General features: G+C 48.8%; 1 protein-coding gene across 2 annotated transcripts in view; it reads right to left on the reverse strand.

The window, feature by feature from the left end:
• The window catches only part of FGF13 (fibroblast growth factor 13), a 210,306-nt gene extending 205,931 nt beyond the window's left edge, over window positions 1-4,375 (reverse strand). For both annotated transcript variants that reach the window (XM_048959499.1, XM_048959496.1), the window contains exon 1: window positions 3,961-4,375. In XM_048959499.1, the coding sequence (XP_048815456.1) occupies window positions 3,961-4,009 (49 nt within the window). In that variant the 5' untranslated portion in view covers window positions 4,010-4,375. The remainder of the gene's footprint in view (window positions 1-3,960) is intronic.
• Window positions 4,376-18,327: the final 13,952 nt, after the last annotated feature.

Here is an 18,327-nt window from a genome sequence, read left to right on the forward strand (position 1 = left end):
AAAGATGACTATCTATTACTACTACCTCTAGGACCAGATGAGCAGTGTGCCATGGAGCAGCAGATGTATGACAACTGACAACATCATAAACCCCAAGGCTTGTGCCTGAAAGCATTGCCTTACTGTGGATTTCTTCAACTAGCACTGAAATCAGTTAGAAAGCATTGGCAGGAACATGCTGGCTCTCTCATCTCAAAAGCAGTGTCCATTTTCTAATTGCTGGTATTTTACCAACAGATGTCAGGGAACACCGTCTGGGGATTTAGAGGGAAGGACGATACCTTTTACAGAGAGTTACTGTAGTTTGGGGAACCAAAACCAGTTAAAGATAATGAGTCATAACAGGAGGTAGTTACTGTAAATATTCCAGGCATGGGCACATTAACAACCACCCACTAATCAGAGGCAATGCCACAGGCAGACAGAGAACTCCCACTGGTGTCACTGGGAATTTTGAATGGATCAGGACCTCAGCCAAGAGCTGAGTATCTATTGTAACCCACGGTGTTAATATCCAGGATGGGGTGGGTCGCGCTGCAGATTTTGGCTGTCACTTCCCAGTGGGCGATGCAGGCATCTATTCAAAGGGGATCTGCAATCTCAGACTTCAGACAAGAGACACAGATTTCTTCATGATGGGAAGCAAAGAAAAAACCATTGAGTTTAACTCCTCATTCCTCAGCATCGTTAAATGCTTACAGCACAAACACAATTTCTGATGCAGAGGGCAAACCCAAAGAGACTCCAGTTGCATACATCAGACTGTGGCTGGTGAAGGGCTGTCAGTTTTTTGGGGTTGGTAGTTGTGTCTTGGGATGCAAAAGCACTGGTACCCAAACTTTTGATAAAGCCTCCCACCAGAGCTCCTAGCACACCAACACTGTGCTCCCTTCCCCCTTCCTGCACTGCTCTGCACTTGCTGCTAATTTTGATTCCGTGGCCTCAGACCAAGATGTGGTCAGCTTACACATTGCCTCCGTGCTGCTCTTCTTCAGCCCCTCTCAAGTAAGTTGCTTTCCCATGATTCAGTACCATAGAAATATAACTGTTGAGATCAGCTTCTTTATTTTTGTCAGCTTTTCTACAGACCTTTCAATCATAAGCTGCATTATACTACGTTCTCATAAAGCCAGGAAAAGCAGTAATAGATATGTCAAAATCCTGACTTCTATTTTTCCTGCCAGGTGATTTCTTTAAGTGCTTTGTTTTCTCCTGTCACTAAATTAGAACAGTACCTCTATTTCCAAAGCCTTCACCCTTACTGTCACTATTTCAATAGGCTCTTCTCACATTAGAGCTATCGGCTTGGAAAATACTCCTCCCATTCTGCTTTTTGGAGAAGAAAATATAGTCTGTATTTTGTCACTGCTTCTGGCTGAGGTTATCAGGCTTCTGGGCAGAGCCACCCAACTTCCTCGCAGTGACAGTGAAGTGACTGGAAGGGACCTGCCCGTGTCTGCCCTGCTGGGGGAAGATGATAGCACATAATCCAATTGGCAAAAAGAAAGCCAAATGCAGACGAATCCATTCCTCAGATTTAGTTTTAGATCCTCTCCGCCGTCCCTTGGCTTTTCTTGGAGGAGCCACACAAATTGCAGAACAGCCTCTGGAAAGAGTTTGGCTGCAACGCTGGGCAGCACGAGCTCTTTACAGCCCACATCCAAAGCCCAAAGAGCACTGCAGCATCTCGGCTCACTTGCCAGTGTCCTACATCCTCCTGCTGTCCTGTGCTTCTTATCTAAACAAGAGGTTAACAGAACTGCACTCAAAACGGGTCACATTGATACATTCCCAAACAGAACACTGAGGACACTGGATGTGCCTTTCTTATAGTGCAAAGCAAAGGTTTCTGGGGGGAGATCTGGGGATAGACCCCCACCTGGGGGGCATCTCCACACAGCAGCTCCACAGCTCAGGAGGAACTTGCATGGAAAGGTGGGCATCTCAGACTGCAGAACGCCAATCCATAGGCTGCATGGAGTCTGGGAGAGCTAACTCTTCAACATCCACAGGCAGCTATGAAAGCTGCCAAGTCCAGAGCAAATCAGCCCTTATGAGATTTTCCAGGCAGGACCCAGAATGTCTGAAGAGAAAATGGGCCGTCCCTCTTGGGTTTAAGAGAAAAATGCCACCAGAGCTATCCCTTTAAAAGCAGGTTTTGGTCCTTCTGTCACACTGCACAACCCCCTGAAGCCACCACGGGCTCTGTGTGATATAATCCCACTGAAAATATCCAGGGTGAGAAGTCACTACGTGCTCCATAGTGCTGTTTCCTACCAAAATTCACAGCCTCTCAGGGTCCCACAGGATCCATCAGGCTCCTCAACACAGACCCACCCAAAAGCAGGTGGTAGAAGATGCCACTAACACCTGGCAGAAAGCAGCTCCTTGTTTCAGGGCAGAGCGTGGCCATCTGAGTTGTGCACATTGCACAGCCCCAGCCCAAAGCTCCTCCTCAAGGGAGGAAGGCCCACACTGCTCTCAGTAGCAAAGCTCAATGCCTATTGTGCAAACCCAGCCCTGTGTTCACAGCAGGTATTAAAATCACCTTGCAAGATGGGATTCCTCCTGTGCTATCTCAAGCCAGTCTCTACTGCATGGTGACAGAAAGTTTTTCTTGCTGCCTCCAAAGGAGCACATCCATCTCCTGCAAGAAGTATCAGCACCAACAGTTTCCCTGAGCGTTCTCAGCATACACACCTCCCATCACCACAGGAATCGCAGCCCTGCATGTCTTACTGCCTCAGCAGCAGCAAATACAACTGCCTGTGCATTTGGAAACACACACGTCAAAGGGCTGCACACAAACAATTTCAAACCCAAAGATTTCAGCACGACTCGTGATCGCATCACAGAACAGGAGACTAAGTTAAAGAGTAAGTTTTCATGCAAGTATGGCAAATCCTTTGTGTGCTGGGCTGTAACGGCTCTAAGCATGTAAAATAAATCCCCAGAAATGCAGGAATCTTCTATTTTTTGTTATGTGATAAATTATTTAAAGGGCGTTTTGGTGAATAAGGCCAATATATTTAAAAAAAAAAAAAAGCTACTCAACATCAAAGAAAGTAATTTAAAGACATTTGGAAAATGGAACATTTTCGCAATGCATCTGAATGGTGGGCTTTGCTACTTTTATGCAATAAAATAAGGAAAGGTCTGGTGAAAATAGCAAGGGTCTCAGCAAGATGTAGCTGAAGGAGAAAGATAGGGTTAAAAAAAGTATATAAAACGAGAGGCGTTCAGCACCAACTTCCAGGATCAAGAAACTCAGAAGTTTGTCGTTTGTTTTTAAAAGATGAAATAAATAAGAAGAACTAAAAGGATAGATCGTTTGGGTTTGGCCGCCCAGACTACGAGAAAGTAAATGACGGCAGAGCGTTCCCTTTTATAAAGCAAAGAAGTGAGGAACTGCCGTTTTCCCTCACGCTAAGAGCGTGCCCTTCGGCCGGCTGTCCCAGCAGCAGCAGCCACCACGCCACTCGCGTCCATCCCAACACACGGGGAAAGAACTGCTCCCGGGATGCCCGCCCCGCACACACGCACTGCCCCAAAGCTCACTCCCACGGCCCTGAGCGCTGCAGCGCGGGCAGAGCCACCTGTGTGTGCCCCCCCGGAACGGGGCACCCCGCTAAAGGAAAAGGGGTCCGTATGCAGCCCATGCCCCCCCCCCCCGTCTCCATGGCGATCTCCCAGCGCGGTTTGCGGGGAGCAATAGGGAGAGGGGGGGACACGCACTTTCGTGCCGCATTGAGCCGGGCCGCCCCCCCCCCCCTCCCCCTTCCCACTCAGCGCCCCGCACCGCGCCCTCATCCATGCCACGAGCGAGGGAGGGGGGGGTGGGGGTACCCCAAAGTACGGACTTGGGACCGGAGCGATGCCCCCCTCCCAGCGGTAAGGTCGGGCTGTCCGCGGTCGGGCCGGGGAACATGCTGGGGAGCGGAGCGGCTGCGCCTGCCTTACCCTTGGAAGCATCTTTCTCTTCTTTGGGCTTGATCACCTTCCCGCTCATAGACCCCAGCTTGGGTGGGAAAATCCCCAGGAGCTTCGCGGATTCCGGCTGGACCCAGAGAAACCTCGGGCGGGGGGCAGCGTGCGTGCAGGAGAAGGAGGGGGGGGAAGAGGGGGGAGAATCCTCTGTACGCCGAAAAGGCAGAAATCACACGGACGGAAAGGGAGGTGGAGAAAGAGAGAGCGAGAGGAGGGGGAAAAAAAAATGACAATAATAATAGGAAGAGAGGAGGCGGCGAGCTGCCCGCTCCCCGGCGCGGTGCCGCCGCGGTGCTGCGGGAGCGGAGCGGGCGCTGAGCGGGGGGCTCCGGCAGCCGCAGCACCGAGCCCCTGCGCCGCTCGCCGTGCCGGAGACAAAAGCGATTTTCCCTGTATGTGTCTGCCTGGCCCCGGCCCCCTCCTCCCCCCGCCTCTCTCCGGCTCTGCCTCTCCTCCCCAGGGCCAGGGAAGCGCAGCCGGTCCTGGGAGTGCCACCGATCAGCGAAAGGGGGTGTGTGTGTGTGCGTGTGTGTGAGAGCAGGGGGGAGGGGGGGGAAGCGCCTGGGTGGTTTGCTTGGGTGTGTTGGATTTTTGGTTGGGTTTTGTTTTATGCTCGCAACCTCCCCTAACAATAATGGGATGGAGCAGCAGAGCTGCAGCCGCGGATGGGAGGAGGAGGACGCGAGCGTTCGGCACTGCAGAAGAGGCGGCAGGTTTACAGCAACGAGCCGGAGCTGCCCCCCCCCCCCCCCCCAAACGCCCGGTCCCAGCACCCTCTCCCCATCTTCCAGCCCAAGTACCCAGTGGGGCAGAGTGGGGGAACAAGGCGCATCCCTCCTGCCCCTCAGCTCTGGGACGGTGCCCCGGCGCCAGGGGGGTAGGCGTGACACAGAACCAGCCCCCACCATTGGGGTGCCCCCCTCAACCCCCCATTTCATCACGGGGAGGCTCCGGGCCGCAGCCCGACAGCCTGTTGCTGTTCAAAGGGAAGCGAAAAGCCAGGAGAGGGCGACGAGGGACGGGGGAGAGGATGAGCTGGAGTGAAAAGGGGCACTTGTTCTGTCGGATGGGGTTCTCCTCACTGCTCCGAGAGGAGCAAGGGACCCCCGACAGCAGCCAAAGCTCCTCTCACTCCAGGTAAAAAAGGGCCTCCCTCCTGCCTCGTTCTCTACGGCGGGGTGGGGCAAAGCTTCCTTGGAGCGGGGCCGCCGTCGGGGGAAGAAGCACGGCTCCACATCTCTCACCCTCTGCCCCGCGGGGAGGGCGGCCGGGGGAAACCCGATGCAACCCCTTGGAGCTCCCGAAATAAAGTGCTGGGAAGGGAGAGCCGCGAAGCGCCCAGGGCAGCTTGACGTGCCCCAGTTCTCCAACGGAGCTCGTGGCGAAACCAACGGGGAGACGCGGCAGAGCAGAACAAGGCCGCTGTGGAGGCAGCACGCTGAGGGCACGGCAGTGCTCGCCCCACCTACCCCCGCCCCGACGGCAGGAGAAGCGATCCTCTCGCAAGCGCAGCCCCGTGCGGGGGTCTCCAGCCCTGGCTGCGGCACCAACAGGGCTACGCGGCCGCTATTTTTAGACGAGCCGAATTCTTTCCCCTTCACCCTCCCTTCTCTCCAACGCAGCGCCGCGGACAGCTGAGAGCAGATCGGCTTACGGCGGGGCCGGTCCTACCCCTACCCGCAGCGCAGCACGGGGAGAAGGCAGTGCTGAGCCCCGCAGATCCTACCTCACCTCCTGCAGGTGGTGCTGGGCCGGGTGTGATGGCAGAGCCGTGAATACGGAAGTCAAGGCTGGGGGAGCTGAGGTTGAAGAGGCAGGAGCAAAACTGCTGCTTTTGTGCTTACGCTGATTACTTTTCCTTAAGTCATACACCAAGCTCCAAACGGAGCTCTTGGGCAGCACACCTCCAGCCCTCCGTGTCTGCAGCAGCACAACTTCTGCTCTGTTTCTGGATCTGAGGAATTGCCCTGGCTGGTTTGGCTTTGCTTTGCAGATACTCACAGAGCCCTCTGATGATGTTATGCTTCCAACGTAGCTCTGTTTTACTCGAGTCTTTTCTATGATGCCTCTTTAATGCCTCCAAGGCCAAGCGGGAGGGCTTCAAGTTGGGCTTTCTCTTGGCTGTTTCTCTCCAGACAAATGGGCCACTGAGATTAGAGAACTGGAAGGAGAGGCTGTGAGGCAGTGTTGTCAGATCTCACTGCTTTGTGAGTTCCAGAAAGGACATTTCTGCTCTCTGGTCCTCAGCCCCTGGTTTTCAAAGGTGCTGTGAGGGGAGTGACACAGTTCACACTTCTGGTCCAAGGTCTTTCCAGCACCTCCCTAATAAATGCTGTGCTCGGCTCTGGCAGAGCAGCTGCCTTCCAAGAACCGCTCTCACCTTTGGCAGGTGGTCTTTATATACTACAGGAGTTACTGCATTGACCAAATGAGGCCTGTATACTGAAACCAAGCCCTGGAAGGAGGTAACAGCTCAAGAGGAGCGGAGGAAACGTTCCCACTGGTGGGCAGAGCGAGCTCAGCCCGCTTCACTCTGAAATGAGCTCGTTTTTCCCTTCACTGCTCTGCAAGGCTTAGAAGTGTCAATTACATCAGTAATAAAATACGGTGTTATGCATGAAAAATATACAGGGGTTAGCATGAAGGTTTACTGCAGCCTGGATGCACTTTGCTCAGCCTTTTCTTTTAGAGCTACCTTGTTCCAGTGGAGAGAGTGTTTGGGGATGGGATATGAAAGTCTTCAGATCCTCAGTTCTGCGTTTTGCTGTGGGCATCTCTGGATGGGAGGTTTGACAAATGGTCTGGCACTGCAGCAAAATTGTAGCTAACTCACAAAGATTTAAACATTAATCTGGGCTTAGTATCTCTGTACATCATTTCCCCACCTATATTAGGGGAAAAGCATCACCTCATTGCTTTAGAATCGTAACACTGAAAGCTGAGAAGCATGCAGGTGCTGTGATGACAGAACTGATACAGTGAGCTGCTACCTCAGCTAAGCTGATGCAGAAACATACCCATATCCACATATCCATGGCTCTTACATGGAGACTGTATTTCTCACTAACATCATTCCTGGAGTTTCTGAATTTGAAACTGTTTCTGGGCCTCCCAATAAATCAGATACCCAGAGGAAGAGAGTTCTGTGAAGTTTGATATGAAGAGGTCTGATGCATGCTGTGCAAATGCTGCACAGGCACTCCCTGCCCACCTGAATGGCTAGGGAAGGCTTACATTCAAGTCTGTCTTTGGTGGGGGGAACCTGATTAAAAGCCAGATATACTCAATGTCTCTAACTATCTTTCATGCTTTTCCTAAGATTGTAATGGAGTCAACTCAGCTGAGTGGCAAGAAGCCAGCGGTGCAGTGGAAGCACAGTCCCTTTTAAGGTGCCTGAACTCTCCTACCCAGAGAAACAACAACGACTGCCCCAAGCACAGCACGGTCTCACAGCTCCAAGTGTGAAGTGAAACACGAGGCTTTCTCAGCAGAGGGACACAGCAGCAGGTCATGTTTGGGCTCTCCGAGTGCTCCCAGCTCAGGGCTGCTCTGTGGAAGCAGCACAGCAGAGCAGTGCCGTGCAGGACTGTGCTGAGCTTTTATCTCCCAGAAGTTGGAGATTGTTTACAGTCTGAATCTGTACATCCTGGGGGCCTTTGTACAACATAACCATTTTAATGTCCAACAACGGAGTGATTTGCCCATAAAACTCATCCACAAGGCACACAGATGCTTTTGCCGCTCTAGTAAAATGCCTTTAGAGATATCTGTCCCTGAGGGATTCTGGACCTCACAAAGCTGTGGTAGGGGTGTTTGTTCCATGGTTCTTTGCCTTACTCTTAAGTAATATTTGTCTCTTTTCTGAAGGCTCTGGGTTGTAGGAGGTCCAGATTCTGCTGCTTTCAGTAGTGGGAATTTTACTTTAAAGCAGTCTAGCAAGATTAAATTAGCTTTGTTATGATGGTTTCTGGTATGTTCCCAGTTAAATCTGAAGTAAAACTTTCCCTGTATTCAGGTAGAGCAGGATTAAGCATTAAATTTAAGATTCCAGGCATAATAGGGTCTCACAAATACATGTACTTCATTTCAAATGCCGTTTTTAATTTATACTGGCATCCAGAGGCATTTATTGCTTTCCATAAAAGAAGTAAATGATTAAGTGGGCATGTCTGAAGTTTTGTTGCCGCTTCATGGTAACGGTGTCTGTAAAGTGGGTCCGAATAAATCTATTACACAGCCCCACTGCCTGGCCTGCTGCTATTGCAACTGGAATTCAAGGGCAATGTTTCTCATTGCCAGTGTGTATTTTAACCAAAAGAACCAACAGAATTCATAGACAGGAGTAGACTAAATAGTAGACTATTCTCTAGCCGGCACATCCAATGGGTGTCTATTTGTTCCTATCTTCTTTTCACCATTCCTATTCCTTTGCAGTCTCATGCTCTACACAGAGGACCTCTTTTTTGGCAGAAAGCATGCTGTGCAGAATATTCCTCTTTTTGTTTGCCAAAACATAACTGCTATATGCAAATAGAGTTCCAGCTAATGGATAGTATGGAGATTGCAGTTTAATTTCTCTAAATAATTCCGTCTGATAAACAGAGAAGCCCTAAGCAGACACTTGTGGTGAGGGATAATGATCATACTCACATGGTGAATCTCTCACCTATTTACTATGAATCATTTCAATTAAAATTAATGGGCATCAAGCATTCTGTGCTGCGACCCCAGCACTTTGGATGGCTCCTCCAGGCTGAGGAATGTGCTCAGCACCAGGGAAGTGGCACATCCCACATTGCTGTGGAATGAGCCTGCTGGCTGATCAAGCTTGGGAAAATGCAGAGCAAATCCTGTATGGAGCACCAGGCTGGTGGGAGGCCTTTAGTCCCGGAGATCAAAATCTTCCAGTCTGGAAGTCTAAAATAGACCAAGCTTGAAGGTCTTTTCTGTTTGCAACTCAGTACATCTACTAAGCAGATTGTTCACAGTTTGCAGATATGCATTTCAGTAACAGAGTGGGATATTAGTTTTCACGTTTAAGTGGAAACAAAATAAACCCAAACAAATTCTTCTTACAACTCTCAAAAAACCCACAAAGTAGTGGCTTAATGGCTTTATATGAAAACTCAGGGCTTTCCTCCCAGCTAACAAAACTTTTAAATTCTTACAGTAGACCTTGTTTTAAGTCCGGGATTTCCTGATTTTTTCTGTCTCCAAATGCGACCCAGGTTGCCTCTAGCAGGTGATCATCTGTTTGTAAGGCTATCTGTTTGTAAGGCTAACTGCAGCTATTTAAGAAATCTCATCTCCTTTGCACCAGCAGCAACTCCAGTATACAGCTTCTGTATATCCAATAACCATTCATCACCAGCATGCTAGAACTGAATGACAACACTGGAGACAAGGAAGACACAGGTTCATGGGTATATGAAGGTGGCAGTGCTGCAACTGAAGAATACAATAAAAGGCCTTGTGTGCTTTCTATCACTTTTCTGCAAAGCCAGCACCTGCAGCACAGGCTGAAGCACTGCGTGGCTTCAGGCACAGGGCAGAAGCACTGCCTGCACGCCAGCCAGCCAAACAAATGGAGCTCCTGACTGTGAACTGATCTGTGCTGTCAGAGGTAAATTAAAGATGCAAGGTTTCACATGAGCCTCTTCACGCTGGTGCTGAGGTTAGAAAGCCCTGAGACCAGCCATCACCTGCAGCAGACACACGTGTAGCCATGAGATACACAGCTGCATTCCTTACCTTCACCTCTGGTAGCACATAAGTTTGCAAGAAGGCAAAGCCATGCACAAAGCTGGTGAAGTTCAGACCCCACAGTAATGCCAAACTGTTTGTTTCCTCTCCAGGAAGTGCAGTGGGCACACAGTAAGTTTAGAGTTATTGCCCCATGGCTTTTGTTGCAGACCCACAGGCTGAACTTTTGCAGGTGGAGCAGAAGAGAAGGGAGAAGCTTTCAGCATCCAATCTGCAGCCAGGTGCCCTGATGTCAGAACAGATTTTTGCCCAAGGCTCATGAAGGGTTTGCTATAGGAAGCATAAAGATGAAAGTCACAGGAGTGGTTCTTTCGCTATTCATAGCACAAGGCAAAGGGCAAAGACAGTCCCTCACCCTCATGAATGTAATAAGCACAATTCAAAGTCTGGCTATTGCTCACTACCTCTTCCATGTAAAGAGGAAAATGCCCTTCTTCAGAAAGCCCGTCATTCTGTGCATTGAGGCTTTCCCATTACAACTCTTTTTGCTACTTGGTCAAGTCTTAAAACTTGAAAGGATTTGAAGCTGAGCTGGAGCAGGAGCTTTGATGTTCGACTCTGCCAAGCTGCAGCCTGGCACTGGCACTGATCTTCCCCTGCCTTTGTGGAGCTGTGAGAAAGCAGCATTTGCAGAAGAGGCTGGGAGCCAAAGTGTGTATGATACCACATGTGAAATCTGAAATCCAGAGAGAAACTCACAGGATAACAGAGCAGGTGGACATGAAGTCTCAGCGCAGTGGGAGAGCTGACGTTAGAAACCTTGAGTCACCTCAATAACAGGCAGGCAGTGATGTGACGAGCATTACAGGATTGGTCTGAGCCACCTCTGAGTTACACCACAGTTTCAGACAAAGAAAGCTAACAGAGTAACAGCAGGAAAAGAGCACACAGCAATATCGGGAAGGAAACCTGCCAAGGAGAGCTCTAATGTTATTGCAGTCTTGCATATGCAATGATATCATAGGATATCATTCTTTTTCATGCCTGACTTTTTCTTTAGGCACATCCTTATGCGCCAAGCAGTGCTCAAATTGTATAGCCATAAAATAAGTTTTGCTGCTCTGAGGCTTCTCTGGGTTCAGAGCTACCTCCTAATCCCCACAGGGCTTCAGCTGGGCTCCCCTAGGAGTGAACCAGGTGTGATCTGAGTAACATGCACAGTGCCACAGGTGAGCTCAGGCAAAGGAGAGGAGAAAGACTTCTCCCTTTTGTTTTTAAGATTTGAGTCTGCACAATCCATGACATCCCCACAGCCCAAAGGCTGGCTGTGTTAGTGGTCCACTAGCTAGAGCTTGATCTTCGAGGAGAAGCACGGTGTTCATTAGGCCCAGAGCAGTGTATGCACAAAGTGGCACACCACAGCACCTGGCACTCTGGTTGGAGCAGGACTGCACCCCAGATCAATGCTGGTGACAGCTGTCAGACATAGCAACAATTTCACTTCTTCCCATGCTGTTCTGCTTTGGTCTTTTCCAGAGCTGTTACTGGGGGCCTTGGAGCGTTCCTAAGAAGAGATGCCTTTGAGCTCAATTCCCAGCTCCTCATTTCTCTCCCCTAAGGTTGTTCCTTGGCGTGTATCCTGCCTACCTTCTGGTAGCGTTGTAATAACTGCCAATACATTATTTACAGCCACGAGATTTGGCGTTCTGTGCCTCCAATCTGAACGCTCCCCCAGCATCTTTAAATAGCTGCCGCTGTTTTGTATGGGGAACATGCCAGCGGGGATGGGGCTGAAATCCTTCTGGATCAGAAGCAGAGACAAATGCTGCTCTGTTTGTAAACACTCCTTGTCTAAAATTAGCAGGAGGCAGAAGAGGAGCCCTTTATAAACTTCAGGCTCCCCGAGACATCTTGAGGAACGTCACACCCGTACGGACACATCTGCTGCCGATTTAAATAGCAGCCGCCATAAGCTCTTCCCCAAGCGCCCCAAGCCACAGTGGGTATGGCAGAGAACACAGCATCAGGATGGGTAAACCATGCATATGCCTTCCCTTTCAGCAGTAAAGGCAATGGCATATAAAAATGACCTTGGCTGCATGGGAAGGAAAACACGACAATAGGAGCAGTGGTGTGCTCAAACAGCGTGTTCAATAAAATCCATGCTCCTCTGAGCGGGCTGCTAAGCAAATGCCAAATGATCTGAATACATCATGTCAACAGGCAAACTCAAATCTTCATATATGTCCTACAGAAGTAAATTGTTTGGGGTTTTTTTTGTTGTTGCTGTTGGTTGCAAGGCATATAAATATGTGTAACTACGCATCTAAAGCTGTTTGTAAGGCTCAGCAAAACCACGTCTTCTTTTTTGCCATCTAATGGTTTCATAAGAAGGAAGGAGATTAAAATATATTCAAAAGAAATAGGTGTTATATTCTAAAAGCAAACAAAAATAGCGTTACAGGCAAAAAAAGCAAACACCTCTAAAAAATATCCGAGGGCAGAACAATATTATTGCAGAGTTTAATTCAGCGTTGGAGAGTACAGTGCTTTTTTTAAAGTGAAAATGTATGCCATAAACCTGAAGTTATGGAAGAAACTTACACAGAGCTGGTTTGAAGAGAGAAAAAACAGCACTAAGAAGTGTAACTCCTGACTGCCCCGTGCTGCTGGCTCAGTGTGGGAACAACTGACACCTTCACCTCCTCTCAGGGAGAGAAGAATTCAGGGGCTGCACACAGTTCCCAAAGCCAGGAGATCATATTGAATGTATTCTGTACAGCTGATAGGATCAATAGCACTGCTGAGGTTTTTCTTGGGAAAACAAAGGAAAAGACCCAACTCTCCCTGTTTGTAATGAGCCATCAGGATACTCTGCGTGCACAGCTCTATTAAATACTGACCCTGCCCCGTGGCAATAGCCCAGCACTGCCCCCCCCCCCGATTTATGCACTGCCCCAGAGCTGCCATGTAGGGAAAGCAACACAAGTCCTTGGAAGAAGCAGTAGGTGTCAAAGGATGTGACTCGAGGCTCTTTCCAAATGCGTGATGTTTGTCAACATATCCATGTCCCTGCCGTTGGCAGAACATGCACACGGACACATTGTCATGTCCACAAAATACTTGGCTGCGATTCATATCCCCAGAATCCTTCCCATATGCAGAATATCCCATCCATTCAAATGGGAGGATTATAGGAGTAGGAGGAGGTTTAGCACGAACAATAGCTGTGATCAAACCCAGCGCACACGAGTGGTTTGTGGGAAGCACAAGACATATCGAAGATGGCAGGTGCTGCTCTGGCTGGAGAGCTATTTATGCTCGGGGAGTCACCCTGTAAGCACTTCTTGCTTCAGTACACTTATAGGATTCTTTAACAAAGGGAGAGGAGAGGTGTGGGGTGTGACTGTACGGGCCAAGTCTGTCATTTTAAAGATAACCAAATTAAGAACTGCATCAAAATCCCACTGTAATAAATGGAGAGCAGTTGCCTGATATACCGAGCTTCAAAGAGGGGGCTCATGGCAAACCAGGAGCTATGTCACAGGGAACAAACAACAAGCAGAAAGAGAGCAGAGGGGAGGCAAATGAAGCATGTTCCTCTTAGAAGGTACTGATCTTGGAGATCCAGGCTCTGACAGGATTTTTTCCTTTATTCTTCAACCAGAAGAATCCCTGCCTCGTGCAGGAGGTGGATACATTTGCTGAGCAGGACTTGACTGCTTACATCTGAGGTCTGTACAAGCGAGGTGACATCCTGCCCATGGGATGCTTTTGGGGCTGTTGGTCCCAGAGAGGGATGCCTGGGGCTCGGGCAGGTGCAGGGCTCAGCAGAGAGCTGGCAGAGCACAACAAGCATGTGCTGGCCATGGGGCACAGGCCAGGGCTGCAGCAGCCATCCTGCACCGGGAGCTGCTCTCGCATCCAGCACCACTGCCTGCTTCCAGCACAGTGTGAAGGCTTTGGAATTCAGCTGAAAATAGGAGCTGAGCCAAGCAGGATGAACACTACCGGAACCACAGCATCTCAGTTGTTACGAGATATCATAAAACACAAGATTTGTCCCTTGCACATTGCCCTTGGACTCGGGGAGAAGCTGAGATTTCACCACCATTTGAACCCTGCATCCACACTCCAGCAATTGTGCTGTGAAAGCAAACAGAGATGCGATTCGGGTGCCCTTTAAGTGCTAACACCCACAGTGCTGTCAGCCCTATTTGCGTGTGCCTGGAAATAATTGTTTGAGAAACTGCTATTTCTGACTCACAATTCCAGTTGTGAGCATGTGGACAAAGAAAAAGGTTGGCGCATCCGTTATTTACATGCCAGCACAGTTCAGAAGCACTAACAGAGGCTAAAGAAGGCACATAAGAATGGCTGTGAGCCATTCTGTGACCTATTCAGATCTAAGGTTCTGATCTCCAGGCTTTTAGCCTGGCAGGTCTCCATTAAAATGAGCAAGTCTCTGTGCTAAAGCCAGAAAATTCACCAAAAACCACTCTCCTCTAGTTTTGTTATTACATCCATGTAGTCTGCAATTGCTCCTCAGGCACGGTTCTTGCAGGCACAAACTGCATCATTACCAATTATTTTCCTTGAAGTACCAAGTATCACTGTCGCTAAGTCATAACAAAAGCAATAATACAAGTCTCAGAAGTGATTTTGGTGGGAAGAAATAACGATTAGCAAGCCTCTCCTTTAAAGCAAAATACCCCAAGTCATTAATCATAGAAGTTTGTAATTTCAGAAATGAGTTAACAGATCTTTAATGAGACAAACAGCTTTTAAATACTGTTACCATGAGGTTAAACCATTAAACTGGAAAGTGGAGGAAAATGAGTGATTTCATCACTGATTCCAGGAAACGCTCCGCCAGAAGCAGCTTGAGAGCCTACAGAATCTCCAAATTCCTTTCAAAGATTCTGTGTGCTTATGGCTGTTGGTGTTCCAGGAGTCCTTGGTGTATTTGCACATAGAACTGAAGACAGCGCTTAGTATGAGGGTTGGGAGTCAGAGAGGGGATGGGGGGAAGGCACAGAGGGGTGGCAGTGGCCAAGATGTGAACACAGATGGCTTAACTCCTGTTAAGGTTGTGTTAGTCACTGAGGGAGATAAGGGACAAACTCGGTGACATTGCCCCTGTTGGCCTACCCAGAAAGCAGCTGTGAATGGGGTGAAAGCTTTTCTGAGAAGTACATGGCCACAGCATTGCTGCAAGTGAAACTCATGGTCCTGGATCAATCCTCATTTCAAAACTGCATCTGCTGACCATATGCAAGCAGATGTACATAGTGACTTACCACTGTCTTCGCTAAAAAGACAATAAAAGCTAAAGTAAACAGATTATTGGGTAAGGTGGAAACTGGATGCTGCTATTAGCAAATGACAGTAACCACCAAAATGGTGCACACCCAGAGCAGTACACACTTTGCAGGCATCTAACTCACCTACAGCACAAAGATCCTGCCTCAGGTGCTCAGACCATGTAACCCTGAGATGTATTTTCAGTGTGGTTTCCATGGCATGAGTGGAAGGGGGTCTGCTGCTGGTCTGTTATCAACTTCAGCAAAATTTCCTTGTCAGCCAAATATCTCTCTGTTGCCTTTACAGGGATAACTCAGAGAGCCATGAGAGCTGCAGAGGTTGGGGAGCAGGCTTGGTTTGTGCTTGAGGAAGCCTTGCTTTGGGGTAGAGAGGCGAAGATGTGCCACACAGCATCTTATCCAACCTACAGCAGATTTGTGCCCTTCTCTGTTTTCCTGCTGGAACCTAAACTGATGCCAGAGCCAGAGGCTGCGAGCACCGCGTCTGATGTCCAGCCACAAGCCACCTACCTCCTTTTAGAGCACAGATCTCAGGCTCAACACCAGCATCACGTTCTCAGAAACCGCCTCTCTCCCCAGAGCGGAGGGAGGAAGCGATGCGATGCGGTCTGCAGCCTCCCTGGGCAGGAGAGCCGCTCTGCCGCGTGGCTGCGTGCCGCATTGCCACCTAGTGACTGGCCCCGAAAGCCGGGAGCCCGCTGCCAGGGGGCAATAGCTTCGCTCCCGTAGGGATGAAATCACCCCAAGCTTTTTGGATACTTGAGGCGGTTTGCACGGGGCACGGCTGCTCCATTACCTCCCCGTTGTCCCTCCCCTCTGCTGCCCAAGCACCGCAAAGCCGCAGCGACTGACATGAGAACCTGGAGTGGTCAGTGTGCCAATTATGCTGCAGCAATTGCCATAAAAGCAAGAAGTTGTGTGTGCAGGGCAGACAGGCATTTTATTCTAAGTGTCATACTTGCAAAGCGGATTGAAATCAACAATAGAAGTGACTTCATCCCCCTAAATTTAAACAAATTTGACTGTAAGCAGTTTAAGAATCTTTTTAGTGTGTTAATCGGTACAACATACTGTCATATTTGTTCTTCTGTTAAAAGATAATTAAAGCAAACAGCAGTGGCCAATAACTTGAGAAGAGGGAAATAAAACTTCCCTTCTTCCTTCAGCAAGAAGTCAGATCCACCTGCGCTCACTGACGTCAGCTGTGCAAGGTGGTGCTGCTCAAGAAACAATTAAGCTTCTATTCCTGACATCAAACCACTGCTATATAAACAATTTCCATTAAGATTATCTAGAAGAGCTACTTCTTCCTGAAGAAAGGATGAACTGAGAGCTCTCCTCTAATGACTTCTGATTCGTTTCCTCAGCACCTCCACTAATGAAGCACCTTCACCTCTTTAGCTGTGCCCTGCACACGGTTTCAGATGTTGCCCTTTCCTGACTTAGCCAGAGTTATAAATGTTGTTATACCACGTAGGCAACTCCAATCCCCAGGTAACACAAGTGACTTCTAGCAGAAATATTTGTTCTCTAAACTTGCCTTTATTATTGTGCTGCTAGGAATTCACAAAGCTCAGTGTGGAAATCAAGGCAGCAGCCACCAGCAAGATATTACAGTAGGAAATTGCCAAACAGCAACGTGGACAAATGTAAGAAAACAATGTGCAACCCAGCCTTTCTTCCTGGAGCCATCCAGGAGGCAACGTAAAGCATTGCTGTGCCAAGAAAGCATTTTATGGCTTTTTTCTGTAGTTCATTGTTGTCCAGCAGGAGAGGCTGGTGCCTCTTTGTTTCCTCCAAACCACTGCTGCTTCCAAGTGCTGTCAGGTCATCTTTACTTGGTTGCACAATTGGGAAAGATCACATCAATTCTCCTGCTTCACTAAATGTACTGAACCAGGTTTGTTGGATTATGTGGCCTTTGGTCCAACCTAGATGTATTTATAATTAATGTGCAGTGCTATAAATGGAAGGGAATGCTTTCCATATCTGACATGGCCATACTTTATATGGTGTGGCTGTTTAGCTTGCCTTTACCTTAAGCAGTGATGAGGAAATTGAGCTTTCTAGCTTCTTTGCATAAAATGAAGGTGTATCTTTTAAGCACATGAATTACACCTTAGGAAATTGCTTCACGCTGTTCACAACTGTGGGACTGTGATACCACTGCTTATTTACTCCGCATAACCTAGTGATGACACTTCAGAACATGGCTCACAGCTAATTGCAGGATCACTCTTCCTGTCACACAGTGGTTCAACCCTCACTACAGCCCACAGACCCCCACACCAGAGCCTCTCTATTGACCCACAGCATTTGAACAAGGCCTAACGAAGGGAGTCGATGTTTGCTCCTTGCAGCTGAGGACTGCAGCGTTTTGTGATGTCTGAACATTGAATCTTCACAGATCTCACACTAAGCACCAAAGTTACTTACAAACACTGAGCTGTGCTTCCAAGATGGAGCCCTTATCTTCTGCAGTGAGTCTTTCATGGCATATTGCCGACCTTATCCCAAAGGGCTGCAGTTCCCCCATCTGTGATCACAGCAACGCAGCCACACCAAGTTAGCAAACGTACGTAATAATCATAGTATCATACAGATTGGAAAAGACCTCTGAGATCATCTATCCCAACCATCAACCCACCCCACCATGCCCGCTACCCACGTCCCTCAGTGCCACATCTCCACAGTTCCTGAACACCTCCAGTGATGGTGACTCCCCCACTTCCCTGGCAGCCTGTGCCCACACTTGACCACTCGTTCTGATAAGAAATTTTTTCTAGTATCAAATGTGAACTTCCTCTGGTATAACTTGAGGCCATTACCTCATCCTACGCTGTCCCTTGGTTCAGTCAATGCTTTGCTTCTTGTCCTCCATGGGAGCACTTCTGGGCCAGCTCATCACTGTGTGGTGTTTGCTGGAAGGAGGCACAGCTGCATTTGAAATGTAAATTGCTGTTCCTCTGCTTGTGGCTGCAAGGGTCAGGCTTGTTCAGTGTGTTGTGATGTACAGGTCAGAAGGGTCCTCATCAGGCTGGGATTCATTTTCGTTACCCAATGGCCTCTGGCTGCTGAATGCTGGGTTTTGGAGAGCTGTTATTGCTGTATCTCATTCATCGTGCAGGATCAAAACCCTGCAGTGTTTGCACAGCTGTTCCTATTGTACCTGTGCATGAAGCAGCCCCTTTGGTTCATCTCCCAGCAGCCATAATCACAGGTCTGATTGTCTTCATTTGTTGCTGGGAGGGCAGTATACAGGTTAATATTACTTGTTACCTACTGTCATGATTTCACCAAATCTTGATGTCTG

This window comes from Lagopus muta, chromosome 13, assembly GCF_023343835.1.
Source record: "Lagopus muta isolate bLagMut1 chromosome 13, bLagMut1 primary, whole genome shotgun sequence".
NCBI lineage: Eukaryota > Metazoa > Chordata > Aves > Galliformes > Phasianidae > Lagopus > Lagopus muta.